Raw genomic sequence first — 15,240 nt, 5'->3', positions numbered from 1 at the left:
TTAAGGCTTTCAGTTTTGGGTGACTTTAATCTTCATGCCTGGGGGACGGTTCTGGTGGGTTCCTGGCATTCAGGATGACCATGGGCTCGCTGGAAGTAATTGCAGCCCTGATCATTTCTGTTTTCACTTTATTATTATTATCAGCATCATTAATTGCTAGAGCCACTTTGAATAATACAGATATTATTAAGCACTCTCCTGCTTAAAACCTGGCACCTGTAACTTGTGTTGGTATCATGATGTTATAATTTGTGTTAGAGTTTTTAAAAAAACAGTTAATTTTTATAATACGTAGGTTACGTTGTTATTTCAATGTGATGGCTCTAATTCTATTTTTTAAATCTTTGTTTTGCTGGTTGACGACCAAAAGAGGCTTGACTTGACTTGGTCCTCTCGAAGTATTTAATAGATCCAGAAAGTTTCCAAGGACAATTAGAGGGCACGCAGTTCAGTTCATATCTGAGCTAACAAGGTGATGATCAGAATTCTACTTTGGGTTTACCCATCTTCAAATTCTCAGGTGAGAACCCTCTTCAGGGTTACCTGGAAAAGATGGTTGGGATAAAATGCCAAATGAGTTTTCAGGGGTCTTCTGATGTAATCAGGAATTATTTTGAGCTTGTGGATCATCATGATCCTTTTAGGATTGTTCTTATGGATATCATATGATCTCTCCCGGTTCGTCCGGGAGGAATTGCAGTAGAGAAATAAAACCTTGGTTTTAAACTCAGTCCTCCTCACTGCAGTGGTCCATGAAGAGAATAAAGGCATTGCTCTCTGTTTAAGGCCCAGGACAAGAGGGAAACTGAGTCCTGAAGAGCAGCATAAACACTTAATGTAGAAATTGAAGCTTCAGGCCTCTTCATTGGCCTGAGAAAGGTTTAATCTTTTTTTTTTTAATTATATCTTCTTTTTCTTTTGTGGTCTGTTCAATGTTTTTTTACACTGCCCCAGTCATTTGAACTGGGCGGCCATAGAAATGTCCTAAATCAATAAAATGTATGGTTTTTCCTCACAACCAAGAGGGAAGGCAGGAGAGGACGACTTCGAGCCCCGCCCTCCATGACGCCCAAGCGCAGCACGAGGTCCGCTTTCCCGCCTTCTCCGAAGCCCCGCCCCGCCCCCGCCCTCCTCCCTCCGCTCCGCCCTTGATGCCCCTCCCCAAGCCCCGCCCTCCCGCGAAGCCCCGCCCACCCCAAGCTGTCCTGGCGAGGGTCGGCGCGTCGCCGTCTCCTCCAGAGGCCCCGCCCCGTCTGGTGCCCACTGCGAAAGGCGCTCGGGGAGAGGGGGCCGAGGCCCAGGGCTTTCGCTTCCGGGTGGCGCGACCGCGGTGGTGGCTGCTCGGGGTTGGCTTCCGGCGCCGTCCCGAGTCGGGGCCCGGCGGGGAGGGGCTGCCCCTGCGCAGCGGCTACCCGAGGACGGCGGGCGGCCGGCCGGCCCGGTCAGGCCAGGCCAGGCCAGGCGGCGGCGCGAGGGGTCGGAGGCCGCGCCGAGCCATGGAGCCGCGGCTGTGAGGAGGAGCCCCCGGCCCGGGCCCCGCCTGTGGGAAGCCGGGCCGCGGCCGGAGCCGGAGGACATGGACAAATTGACCATCATCTCAGGATGCCTCTTTCTGGCCGCCGATATCTTCGCTATCGCCAGCCTGGCGAACCCGGACTGGATCAACACCGGCGAGTCCGCGGGTGGGTCGGGGCGGCGGGGACGGGGGTCGCGCGCTGGGGAAGGGCGGGAGAGCCGAGGCCCCGGGAGGAGAGGACGGGGCGGGGCGGGGCGGGCGGGCGGCCGAGGGGCGCCTCCGGCTCTGCAGCCCGTGGCTGTGCCGCAGCCTCCCCCCCGCCCGGCCGCCCTCGGGACGTGCGGGGGGGACGAGCCCCCAAATCCCGAGTGGGGGGGACGGAGGTGGCCCTTGCCCTTGTCCTTGCCCTGGGCGTTTGCCCCGAGTGCGCTTGCGGGAAGGGGAAGTGCGGCGGGAGCGGGGGTCGAGGCAGCGGAGAGATCCGCCGCTTTTAAGGTTTTGGCTGCTGTGAAAAGCGGGGGGTGGGGGGGCTGGCCCGGGTGGACCCTTGGGCGGAAGGCCTTTCTGGGACGGAGCTGGAATTTCTGGTGGCCGGGAGAGAAGCCGTGGAGGAGACGAAGCTGGGAGGGAGTCCAGCTCTGCCAGGGTTTTCTTGTCCAGGGTGGGTTTTGTGGTTGTGTTGAGGCGGGACCCAAATTGTTCTTTTGTGTACTGGCAATGTTGTTGGGCAGGTGGGGGAGACCAGGGGGAAGCTGAGGATTAACCTGAGTAAGTGTAATCCTGGTCAAAGGAGTTCCTGGAACATAACCTGGGGGAGTTGGGGTCAATCATGGTTAAATGCCATCTCTTGGTTCAATGGCAGAATGCTGCTCAGTATCTGATGCTTGGGCTCAGTGGTGAGGGAGGATTATTGCCTTCGTGGTCTGTTTTTGGTGCTTGCCGTTTCTGCTTGACCACCGAAAAGGATGTTGGGCTGCGTAAACCTGCCCTAAGATCCTCCTATGATACCAGATATGCCTGGTATCTGTTGGGCTTCAGGGCTTAGCTTCAGGACTGAAATCTGTTGCTTAGATCATCTTCACTAAACCTTGAAGCTCAATGCTGCCTATCCTCTTACGATGTTTTGGGAAAGAGGAAAAAACAAACTTCTTTCTTTCCTTTTACATATCCCAAAATCTACTTGTTAGAAGTGTAGAATCTTCAGCTGCTGGACTTAATCAGTTTCAATCAGTCACCATGTAGACCAGCAAGTTTTGGAGAGCAATTAAGTTTTCCTGCCTCTGGCATAAATCTGGGATAGAATGGATAAGAAGTACAACACAGGTGCAAATTATGAGGAGCTAGTAAGGAATTTGTTCTCCATGTAGAGAAGGTGCAAGTAATCTGTGGTCCACCAGTAGTTGCTGTAACCCATTGTCCAACAGTTGAAGTCAGTATGGTCTAAGGTGAAGGATGCTGTTAGACTCTGTGGGTGACATAAAGCTATTTCACATTTCCTGTACTTGCTATACCTTATGTTTTGAGATTTTGAGTCTATTAGTCTCCAGCTGGTCCAGAATGCAGCTGCATGAGCTGTTTTTGGTGCCCACAGAAGGGCACATGTAACACCACTGCTGCACGAGCTGCATTGGGTACCAGTTTGCTTCCGGGTCCAATTCAAGGTGTTGGTTATTACCTTGAAAGCCCTACGTGGCATGGGGCCAGGTTACCTGAGGGACTGCCTCTTCCCCATTACATCAACCCGTCCCACCAGATCGTGCAGAGAGGGCATGCTGCGGACCCCGTCTGTAAGAGAATTTCATCTGGCAGGGTCCAGGAAGCAGGTCTTCTCCACAGTGGTGCCTGCCCTGTGGAACATGCTGCCCCCGGAGGTGAGATTGGCTCCATCGCTCCTGGCCTTTCGGAGGAATTTGAAGACCTGGTTCTGCTGCCTCGCTTGGGGTGGAGAGGGGAATAGATCTACATGGGGATGGCTGCTATAGACCACTCCTTCCACACTTGGACTCTTTTAGATTCTTCGCCACCTGGATTCTTTATTTTTACCTTTATTTATATTATTTATTATTGTATTTTATTCTGTGTGTTTTACGGTTGTTGTTTTTAATCGATTGTTGTAAACCACCCAGAGTCCCCCGACGGGAGGAGATGGGCAGGACAAATTAGTTAGATAAATAAATAAATAAGTGCAGCACTGGAAGGAATTAATGTTGACTGGTGCTCTTGTTCTGAAGTTAAGCCCACTGGGAGACTAGCTTTCATAACTGAAAAGTGTATCTTGGGCAAAGCCACATAGTAGTGAGGTTACTGAAAGAATGATGCACTGGTTTACTTCTAATTTTCCTTCCCCATAACATTCCAGTGTTTGGAAAGGACCACCTTATTATATGCTTGAGAAATGAATGCTTAGTCCTAGTGAGGCGTCTCTGAGAAAACATGCAGCCAAATGGAAAAACAGAATTATTTTGGGAACTTGGGAGTGGGCCACGTGAGATAAACTGTAGCTGATGTTCACCCAACACCCTGAACCAAATTCGTTTCAGATGTAGCAGCTGCATTTGCAAAATAGATGAACTTAGTTAGTTTTAACTTTGGTTAGTATTTCTGTGGTTTATTTGTTTAGAACCAGTATGTTTGGTTTATGGATGAGTGTACAGTATTATTCAAACTTAAAAAACAATTTTATTCCTTAAATCAGGCTAAGCGTGTTGTGTGAAGACTGCCAGTAAGAAGGCCCTATGACCTTTGGCCCATTGGATAGTGATTTATAAATGTCTAACTTTAAAAGAAACAAGGGAAGGAGTTTGTGAGCTTGGTTCATTCCAGGTGAAAAAGCAAGTTGTGCTTTGTTAGTAGGAAGGAAAAACAGCAAACAAGTGGGAAAAAATGACTTGGCGTTAACATCCCTATAAGTAAGAGTTGCCTGTGTAACAAACCTTTTACGTCCCTTATTCTTCATTTTATAGCCTTCCAAAGCCCCTTTTTTGCTTCGGATTGGCTGGGGAGGGCCACAGCAGGGGAAGGAGGAGCAGATGATATTTTCTTGCTGCTCCAAGTCAGACCAAAAGAAACTGCAGAAGTTAGAGCAAATTTGGGCTAATCTAATCTAATCTAATCTAATCTAATTGTTATATATCAGTGTTTCTCAAACTTGGCAACTTTAACTTCCAGAATTCCCCAACCAGCCATGCTGGCAAAGTTGCCAGGTTTGAGAAACACTGTTATATATCATCATAATGCCCAGAATGTATGTGAGAGATAAATGGGAAGCAAATAAAGAGTGAGTTTTTAAAAGGTGGGTGAGAAATGGCCAACTGCAGGTTTGTCAGTAGTGGGTTGATCTTGGGACGTGTATGTGCCTGTGCTCCTCAGGAAAGAAGGGCCTATTCTCTTCATTGTACCGAAGCTTTGTATTTGTGGTGGGAGAGGCTGTTCAAGGAATTGATTTATTTCTATGCAACACAATTCAAACTGCAGCACTGTTTGTTTTGTAAATGTGATAATAGCCGCTGAGAGAGAGATGGAACTTGGATGTCTGCATGACTTTGATTCGTGTGTGTGCTTTTAGCAAATATGAATGATAACCTTGGTGTGTGTGTGTGTGTGGGAAATGAGCCTCCGTGAATAAGGATTTAAACTGCAATGCCAGAGGGTGCATCAACCAGAATAGACTTAATTAATGCTGTAGAGTGTTCACCTAATACAGCAGATTGATACAAGCCTGATAGATGTTATCTCTCTGTTGTTTTACTTCTGATTGTCTTAAATTTCTTGACAGGAAACTGGACAGTAAATTTGGATTTTGTGTGGCTAATCACCATACTAAATTAAGCCAATTTTTTGTTTTCAGAGATGAACTAGTAAAAGTTACTTGGTTGCATTGTCTGTTTTTGTTTCCATTTTAAGCGGAGAGCTTACTGCAACATAATCATTCCATCTTGATCTCAGGGCAGCTCTGCCAATGTGTAAGATATTCTTATATTGTGTGTTCTGTGGGAGCCCAAAGTGGCTTCTAACAAATTGCCAAAATAATTTCTTTTGATTTCTTTGGCTGGTGGGTCTCAAGCTTCTAGGTACTGTTGGTAGATCTCTACAGTCCATCCAACCATAGGATAACCCGAATATCTTTACAGATAGGATTTTCTTTCTGTATCTGTTTCAGAATTATGTAAATGAGCTTTCTCTGACTTGGGGGACATGGGATAAGGTTCCAGGAGTCAAAAGCTGTCCTGCCTGGAAATTCGGCAATCTAACACTTTTGGAGGTTGCTAGGTAGGAGTCGCGAAGGCTGAAGTTTTCTTTGCAGCTTCTTTATGCACATTGTTTAGAAAATTAGAGGTTTGCTTTTTATGGAACGGATCCCTACAGTCATTTGAAGTGTTTGACTATTGCTCTTCTACTTCTTCAGTATGATTTTTTCATTCATAAGGACCATGAATAAATGCAGTCAGAAAACACAACAGCCCTCCTGTTGTGAAAAGTGCCATGGAAGCAAGACTACTGTAGCTATATCAAAGATGAGCAGATATTGGTCTTGATTTTGTATCATTTGATCATCGAGTTGCAAAGCAGGACAGTTAATAGTCAGGGGGCCACCAAGGTCAAGCATATACTGTATGTCTGCTAGCATAGAAATTCACTCATAGCAGAGGTTGAGTTGTGGTATTTTAGCAGAAGAAGAAGGTGGTCACCTATATTGTATGCTAGTGTGATATATTATGGGTCCTCATGATAAACAGGTTATCCTTTTTTCGCCCCAACGTTTGGTATCTGGAGGCTTTCTGCCCTGTGTCTGCAGACTTCATTACTTCTTTAAGATTACCTGATTTGCTCACATTTTGGTAAAACGGTGGGTGTTTTCTTCAGCAGTTCACTGCAGCAACAGACTGTTTGTTCCTGGTGGTTTGCTTGCTTATAAAGATCTGCTCCAGCCTGCTCCAGCCTGGTTCCTCCTGATGTATTGGCTGAAAGTTCCCAGAATTCCCATCCACTATACTAATGGCTGGGAATTTGGGGAGCTGTCAACCAACACATCCAGGGATAGAAAATCAGACTGGGGAATGATGCCCTAGAAATGTGCTGCTGGTCAGAGTAAATAACAGTAAGAAGAAGAAAAATTGGGGTAACCCAGACATAGATTTTTATTTGAGGTCCTCTCAGTTCTGGTGTTCACATCTAAGCTGAGAAATGAGTAACAAAAATCCATTACCATATGAGGGCAGGAGACAGAAACCTAAGATTTAAACCCTAGAACTGTTACATACTACGGATGGGATTGCAAGCTTCTGCAGGAGCTGGTCTTCTTCATTATAAGGGCTCCTTACATCTGCAGTAAAAGCAGCTTATCTGTCTGAGCTCTGTCCTTGATTTTTCCATTCCTGGCTCCTGCGTGCTCGTTGAGTTTCTAGAGAGAGAGAGATTTATTATCATATCCTGGGTGAAGCTGGGACAGAAATCTTCTGTAAAATAGCAAGTCCAACCTCACATGGCCCAGGGTTAAAATGACTTATTCAAGCTACTGTTCTTCTCTAATCGTTAACGTCAGTTCCTGATGCTTTGGCTGCACTTTTAATTATCTTTACGTAGAGCTCTCAAATAATAGTTTGATCTGAATTGGGTAATATTTGGCAAACCTTCAGCCATTATGGATGTTTCTAAAGCAGTGCAGACAATTCAAATAATATTTTTGATGAGATAAGCTATTTTCTCCCAATCTGAAAGAGAGGATTAATAGTCACAACAGCAAAAAACCTGCTAAACTGAGGGGAACCCTCAGCAAGGCCTCTCTAGATGTTTGGACTGGATGGATAGGTTCCATTTTGGCAAGGTCATGCTGTGCTGTATGGGGCTTCATAAGTGATGACCAGTTCTTTGAATTGGGCCTGGAAGCTTACTGGCAGCCAGCACAGCAACCGTAGAATCAGTCTGCTGCAACTTCAAATAATCTCCAAAGGCAGTTCCACCTGGATGGTGTCACAGTAATCAAACTCCGTGCTGATCAAGGCAGGAGTTGCAGGGGCCCCTGATCCAGATTGGGATATAACTGGTGTATTGGTTTTAATTTTAGTATTTTGTTACTAACATGTTAATAGTTGTTGAGCTGTTTTATGGGCCGTCTTTCTACCAGTTGGGTCCATAAACAACCGAGGCATGTTATGGGCCATCCTTTGACCAATTCGATCCATGACTTGATAAGCAAAACACATTCAAAAGGAAAACAAAGAAGCAAGAGGCCAGTTTTGAATTGTGCTAAGTACATCTCTTGGGGGACGATGTTCAGAAAATAAAGCACCATCGCTGAAAATGATGACCTGTGTTTGCCGTCTGCCTCATCGCAAAAAGTTAGAGGCAGAAGCATCTTCTGAAGTGCACTTCTGAGCCTTAAGCAGCGTGTCTTCTGCTTCAAGCTGGCAGCAAAATCCTGGCTTTCAACTCTATAGGAATTTGATGAAGCCTCTTCTATAGTTCCTTGAGCATTAGCAGTAAATGTACATCTTGGAATGATGTTGTGGTTTTCATTAACGTAGATGCTTTTCTTTCTCAGCTGGGAGAGAAGCACATGGAAGATGGCTTTAAGATTTTGAAGCGCTGATTCAATTGCTAGAAAATTGGGAAGGCTTGGGGGTTCTCCAGAAAGAAGTACATCACCTTTCTATATATAAGAAGGCAAGCATGCATATCTCTTATGAAATCAGAATGGATGCCTGGGCCTTCAGTTAACTCTCACACAGTACTCACACAGCTGTCTGTGAGCATCTGTTCAATGGCAATCTGCAGTATAGAAAATAACTTCTTAGAGCTTTGCTGTTAGCTTATAACGGATGTTGAAATTTAGCTGCTGAATCCCTCTTGGTCACTTTTCCCACAAGGATCCCTCACAAACATTTAGTCCGAGGCACATTTTTCCATGTGGCCGAATTGGTTGTCCTTGGTACTTCAGGCATGGCGCAGTTTTGATTTGCGTGCTCCACTACTTTGGAGTAAATTTGGTTCTGTAGCTGACAAATGTAGTACGCTCAAGTAACCTTGTTCTTTTTCTCATTTAAAGAGCTCTCTGAACTGCCATATAATAACAATAATAAGTTATGAATTGTAATGAGATATTTTAACTGCCAGTCTGAGTTAGGCACATCAGAACTTCCCTGTAGAATTTTTTTTTAAAAGGACTGTTAGGTTTTTGTAAGCTACTAATCATTTTAAATGTAGTCTGGAGATAATTGGCCATGCTGTGTATTTAAAATGGGTATGTAACTACTTTGCTGTATGCCGATAGATGTAAAATAGAAGCTGTTTTCTTTCCTTGCTTACAGTGTTACAGCCAGTGAGCATGCAGCTGTACACATAGACGTCCATAGGCATAAATACAGACATAAAGGTAATAAATAATGCATTTTGAAATCAGGAAAAATACAAGACTCTTACGAGGTGTATTTTTCCAAGGTGGGAATTATAACAGTAAGTTGTCCTTTGTTGGGATTGCTTAAGAAACTCTGAATATTGCATTAGAAATAGTAAATGGGCATATTGTTGATCACTGGAGCTGTGTGTTATCAGAATAAGACAAAAAAAAGGTTGAGTGCTGCTCACACTTGAATTTTAGGTGGGAAACCCATTTTATATTCCACCTTGCCGTTATTGGCACAGTTGATCTGTATCATATCACATTAATAAATCAATAAAGAGGAACCCAGTCAATATGATAATCAGCTGAAACAAAAGGGGATGAATGAAAAGTTTAATGTGACTGCTTATTAATCAGGTTAGGGTCAAAATTTTGCATAAGCGTTTGATTTTGTTCCATCTTTTACAAAACAAAATGCTCCGAAACCAAGGCAATCTTTGTGTGTCCCCAGACAAGTTGCTGAGCAGTTTTGCAGAGTGGCTCTTGACAGGGCTGATGGGTACAATTTATGATGAACCTGGCTGTGGTGGGTTTTCAGTAGTATCTTAAAAAACATTTCCCATGATTGTCACACATGGATTCTGCTGTGACATGAAACAGTACCCAGAAGAGTGATTTTATAGTGGCTTGTACAACCATCTCCTCTTCTCTCTCACTGTCTGGTCTGCTATAAAATCATAGATCCAGAAAAGGTCCATCATCCCCTTCAATGTATCCCCAACAGATGGATGTCCAACCTCTACTTGAGTGCATCTCTAGCAAAGGAGCTGTCGGTTCCATTCTTGATTTGTTGAAATATTTTTTTCCTGATAGTCAGCTGGAATCTGCCTTCCTGTAACTTCAGTCCACTAAATTGTAATTTTGTCCTTGTGGACCGAGGAAAGCTGCTGCTTCTTTGTGGCACTCCTTCAGTTATTTAAAGAGTCCTATCATACAGTAATTTCCTTCTGTCATTTTTTAAAATCAAAGCTAAATATACCCAGACTCCACAATTTCTCCATAACATACAGGTACTCCTTGATTTACAACCACAATTGGGACCGGAACTTCCATCGCTAATCAAGGTAGTTGTTAAGTGAGTCATGCTTGATTTTACGACCTGTTTTGTTGTGGCCACTAAGCGAATCACTGTGACCGTTAAGTGAATCGCATGGTCATTAAGTGAATCCAGCTTCCCCTATTGATTTTGTTTGTTGGAAGCCAGCTGGGAAGGTTGCAAGTGGCGATCACGTGACCCTGGGATGCTGCAGCCATCATAAATACCGGTTGCCTAGCACCTGAATTTTGACATGGCCACAGGGACACTGTGGTGGTCATAAGTGTGAGGACAGGTTGCAAATCACTTTTTTCAGTGCCATCGTAACTTCGAATGGTCACTAAACGAATGGTTATAAGTTGAGAACTAACTGTATATTAATGATTTTTTTTTTCTGCCATTCTCTGAACCATTTTGCAATGTGTCTTAAGAATAATATGCAGTGCCCCGTCATGGAGTAGCTCAGGAATTTGAGACTTGCACTTACGTACCGGAGTGTACCTTCCTATTGCAGCCTGACTAATCCCGTGTTGGACTCTGTATTAGAAGCGGATCTACTTACTTAACCAGGGAGTAGATAAATTTCCCCCGAAGGCAAAGAATGGAAGTGCTGAGCCTTAGCACATCTCAGATGAAGGCAGCTATACTTCCTCACCCACGCTGTCAGAACTAATTATCATCATCAGGATGCCAAGCAAAAGATGATGAAATTGTCGGAAAGCGGTTTGTGTGTCGAATAGGTAGCAGCTTTGGGTGCAGAAATTTCTTCTCTGTTGCTTGCCTTTCGAGGGACGTTTCTGGTGTCTCTGCAAATTTACCTTGAAACTACTAGTATTTGAGGTGAGGAGACGCTTCCGCCATGAACTTCCCCTTGAACTTCTGGAGAAAATGCAGCAATAATATAAATAAGCGCAGTTAATGTTGTGCCTCATATCCCTTATTTCATTAGTAGCCTCTTCTCCCCCCATCAAAGCGATCTCCCCTAATTGCACTGTGCAAAAAATGTACTGTATTCAGTTACTTACGGGGTGAGGAGCAGGGCAGGGCCGCCTGAATCTTCCCATTGCACAACTCATAGCGAGAAAGATAGGTCATCTTTCAGCAGGCATTGCTTAGTCGCATTGCTAGTGAAATGTACCAGGCTTCTGCCTGGAGCGGTTGTTTGTTCCAACTCTTGACGAGAACTAGAAATGCTTTTCAGATCTTGCTATAAATCACTTAATGGAGCCTGATGCAGGATGAGCCAGGATCAGTATCTACCTGATGACACCAGCCCAATGGTCTTGTCTTAGCTGCCTAAGAAGAGTTAGGAAACCCCAAGGGACCTTCACAGCCAGACCGGCTGGGCTCATGGGTGAATTGGATGAATCAGAACAACGCTTTGCTCAGTTTTTGGCCAGAGGAAGCATTACCGGTCGCCGTTCTAAGGCTGACTTTAACTTCTTATTCCTCCCCAGATTCTTCCACCCACCTTGGTTGGATTTAGAGCAAGCTCTCTCGTTTTCCTCATTTTGACTTCTTCATTCTGTCCTCGTTATAGCAAGCTGCAAAGGTTTTTTTTTTTTTTTTTTTTGCAGTGGATCAAGTTCCTGTACTGCCCTTGCATTCCTCGAGGGCAGTAGTCATGCTTTTAATTAATTTGTGCTGTGCTGATTAGGACTTAATTCTTAGTTTCCTGGCGGCGATATAAATGAAGGGAAAATAACCACAGTGACAAAAAAAAAACTTGGATGCCAAATAATTAAGTCAGCTCAGGGCCGCAACTAGGGGGGTGGCAACTGGGGCATGTGCCCCAGGTGCCACGCTTGTGGGGAGCCAAAATGAGTGCTGGGGGGGGGGGCGCCAAAATGGGTGCGGAATCCATGTTTGCCCCGGGTGACACAGACCCTAGCTGCGGCCCTGAGTCAGCTATATCAATCTATAACCCCTGTACCCCAGGCAGAAGAGTTGGTCTTAACCCCCACGTAGGAGAATGTGGCACCTTTCAGTCTGTATTAGATAGATTATCTCTCTCATTGGTCAAAGGGCTAAACCTGTTTCTTGCCCAACAGCAGTGTTCTGCTGCATCTGTTTGTTCCGCATAATTCAATGACTGGGCGGGACCTGAGCCCAAGAGTGTTTATCGCCGTTATTGATATATTAGATATAAATACTTGAATAGAATTGGCCGTCAGTTGCAGCTGGGATGGGCACACCATTGGGGGACCTGAAGGGCCAGGTTAGGGACAGATCATCCTGGAGAAGGTCTCACCGTGTGATCTCTAGGAGTCAACACCAACTTGATGGTACCTAATAAGATGGCAGTAGATCAGAATGGCACGCCTTAATTGACACAACGTATTCAGTGTGTCTGATTTATTATGAGTGCATAAATTAGAATAGCAGTGTTTTGTGAGGATTTCTCTCTAATATTGGTAATAACTACTTGGGTCAAAAATAGAAGACCCCCATTCTCTGGATAAAGTCCATGAAAACAGGCAGCTTTTGTGTTGCGGAATGCAGAGCTATCTGAGAAAAGGGCGTCTGGAGAACGTTCACCTTCTGTGGAATTTCCCAACTTCTCCAGGATACTTGAACCATGCATGCCAACATCTGGCGTCTCCAAAAGAACAGGTAAGCTCTTTTGATGGTGCCCTTTTTTATTACTGTGTCCTGCTTGCCATCTCACATATTTCGGTTCCCTTTGGTTTCATTCCACATGGAGCATCGATGACGCACGCCTGCTAACTTGTGCATTTGTACAAATGTGATTCCCTGGCCGCCTCCCGTTGCAGTCGATCATAATCTTCATAGATAATTTAGGAGTTCGTGTCATCTGGAGGGCATTCGGTTGTCCGCTTCTGAAATAGCAACCAGGAGTGCTTCTCCACTGTCACCCCCCAAACTGTATCTCCTGTGAATTTCAGATCTGGCAACAGTCACATTTATGTAATTTCCAGGCCAGATTATTGTAATAGCCAAATGAAAGATGTTCCCTGGAGATTGTTTAGAAGCGTCCATGGCACACCATACAGATGCTTGTCCAAAGGGGAGTCATACTGTTCTTCTCTCTTTTTCTCTGTCAAGTGGTCCTCAGCTGGGAAGCACTCACAGATATCTTGAAGATGAGAATTCGCAGATATATTAAAATCTTGCTGTTTGGGGACTAGCAGCATCCATGTTTGTATTACCGAAAAGAGAATCTATACAAAGCAAATTTAGAAGATGAGAAGGAAGGACAAGCTCTGGGTCAGAAGAAAAGAAAACAGTTAAAGGATGTGAAGAATTGACAGAAGCTTCTGCTGTAATCTTACTTTGTAAAAACCATAGTTCAGAAGGAGTGGAATAACCATGTCTTGACCTGTTCGATGATGGATAAAAGAATGAAGTGGAGACAGCCACCTATTACAGGTCCCTCCAACCGATTGGCTTGTTGCAACACCAAGTTCTGAGTCCTCTCCCTTTCCCTCTCATGCACCCGGCTGTAGAGGACACCCATGATATCCAGACAGGGTAACCGTGGTTTAGGTATTGCCTGTAAACCAGGATCAGAGTCTTGGGTTTTTGTAGCAATTTGTAAGAGTTCTAATGCTACAGTTCTTTATTACAGGCAATTGATGTAATAAACGGAGAGATCTCTTCAACAGCCAGGTGTAGAAAAGGAAGGGGATGGTTGGTCATACATTAAATGTTCAAACAAATCTTGGCTGCTTTAGTGGTATATATCAACTAGATTAGTGCTTGAAGACAACATGCATTTGCTACCTACATCCATACAAGAAAAAGCATCCTTCTCAAGTAAGCTGTGGAGTGTATCTGGGACACGCGTGCAGTAAAACCGTGTAGTTTCTCTGTTGCTGCCAAGCAGGCTTTATCTGGTTCATGTATTTTTCCCTCTCAAGTTTTTCCCCAGTTACAACAGTGGAAGGGATTTTGAAGAGGACTGCTGAAATAATATCTACGAATTCCCGTCATGCTCTGTTGACAACAATGGCAGAACCAGCAGAATTCTCTTGGGGATTCAGCAGAACAATGGCTGTGACAATCATGTGCAGATGGAGTAGGATGTAAATCATTAGCACATGTGATATCCTAGCTAGCACTGTGGTTGGACCTTGGGATACAGCAAGCGTGCAGCATCTTATCTTTGTAGAGAAGCAGCACAGCTATTTCTTGCAGCGCTCAGATCTTTTTCTATACCAAGAATGGCTAGAAACTTGCCTTTTGTCTTTCAGTGGCCTGGTTTGTTTCAAACTGGACTTCCAAGACCGAAGATGTAACCAGAGTTTCTCACTAAAGCTTTTAGCTGTGACTTTTTTAACCACTGGCAGAGTTCATACAGCATTAGGGCTGCCAGATTGGACGGCAGAAACGTGGAGGGCTGTTAGATGACCATAAAGAGATTTTTGAAAAATTGGCTTGTAAAAATATCACCCTAACTGATAATTTGTTTAATTCTGCTTGGTTGAATAAAGTACAGTTGGCTGGGTTCACAGCAAACACCAGGTCATAAACTATAGCTTGCTAATAAGAAAGGCTCAGTTGACAATATAGTTGAACCCAAAGCCTTGAATCCCAGGATAGCTCAGGGTGGGGTATGAATCCAGTCTGTGTGTGAAGCTGGTCGTCATGGCTAAAACAAAGCAAAGCTGGACTAAACGCATGAACCTGGCTATGGTGTCATCATACAAGTCCTTTGGTAGTGGTTTATCCATTCCACGTAGGTTTTCTTTTTTAATCCTTCTGCTTCTGGAAATAGAAACCAAAAAAAAAAAAGTTGGGTGGGGTGGAGAGAGAACAGAGAAGCAGCAACAAAAGTATTTAAGGTCATAGTATTCTTTCTTCTTACCCAGCCTTGCTGCTATGAATGCCCATTATGGATCTTTTATTGCACCAGAAAAAAAAATGCATCTGTCGGCAGCCAGTTCTTCCCACGCTGTTTCCTCTGGCTGAGGAAAAAAAGCAAAAATTGCCATCTTGCTTTCTCAGTCCATGGAAATACTATACCTTTAAGCACTGCGTTATTCAGCTTTATCCACAACTGTCTGTCAATTTCAGTCTAGGTAGATAGTGCAACATGGGGGTGGTTTGTACGCCTAAAAGGTATTTTGCTAGCTGACAGAGTAAAACTGGCCATTTCCAGCCTGGGTGGCAAGCTGCATAACTCTTATCTTCTTGCATTAAAGACCTTGTGAGAAACACGTTGGAAGGTGGCTACGTTGCATATGTTTTTTCCTCTCTTCCTCCCTTGTCGTCTCAATAACCCTGTGAGGTGGTTATTTCTGAGATTCGGTAACTGCCCCTTTCACG

At 44.5% G+C, this 15,240-nt stretch overlaps 1 protein-coding gene across 1 annotated transcript in view; it reads left to right on the top strand.

Moving 5' to 3' along the window:
* Positions 1-1,289: 1,289 nt before the first annotated feature.
* The window catches only part of MOSMO (modulator of smoothened), a 33,628-nt gene continuing 19,677 nt past the window's right edge, over positions 1,290-15,240 (top strand). Inside the window, exon 1 of the mRNA XM_063314837.1 lies at positions 1,290-1,682. Coding sequence (XP_063170907.1) covers positions 1,577-1,682 — 106 coding nt within the window. The 5' untranslated portion in view covers positions 1,290-1,576. The remainder of the gene's footprint in view (positions 1,683-15,240) is intronic.

The sequence above is a fragment of the Candoia aspera genome, chromosome 14, assembly GCF_035149785.1.
Source record: "Candoia aspera isolate rCanAsp1 chromosome 14, rCanAsp1.hap2, whole genome shotgun sequence".
NCBI lineage: Eukaryota > Metazoa > Chordata > Lepidosauria > Squamata > Boidae > Candoia > Candoia aspera.
Note: the sequence above shows the minus strand (reverse complement) of the source record. Positions and strands in the feature narration are given on the sequence as shown.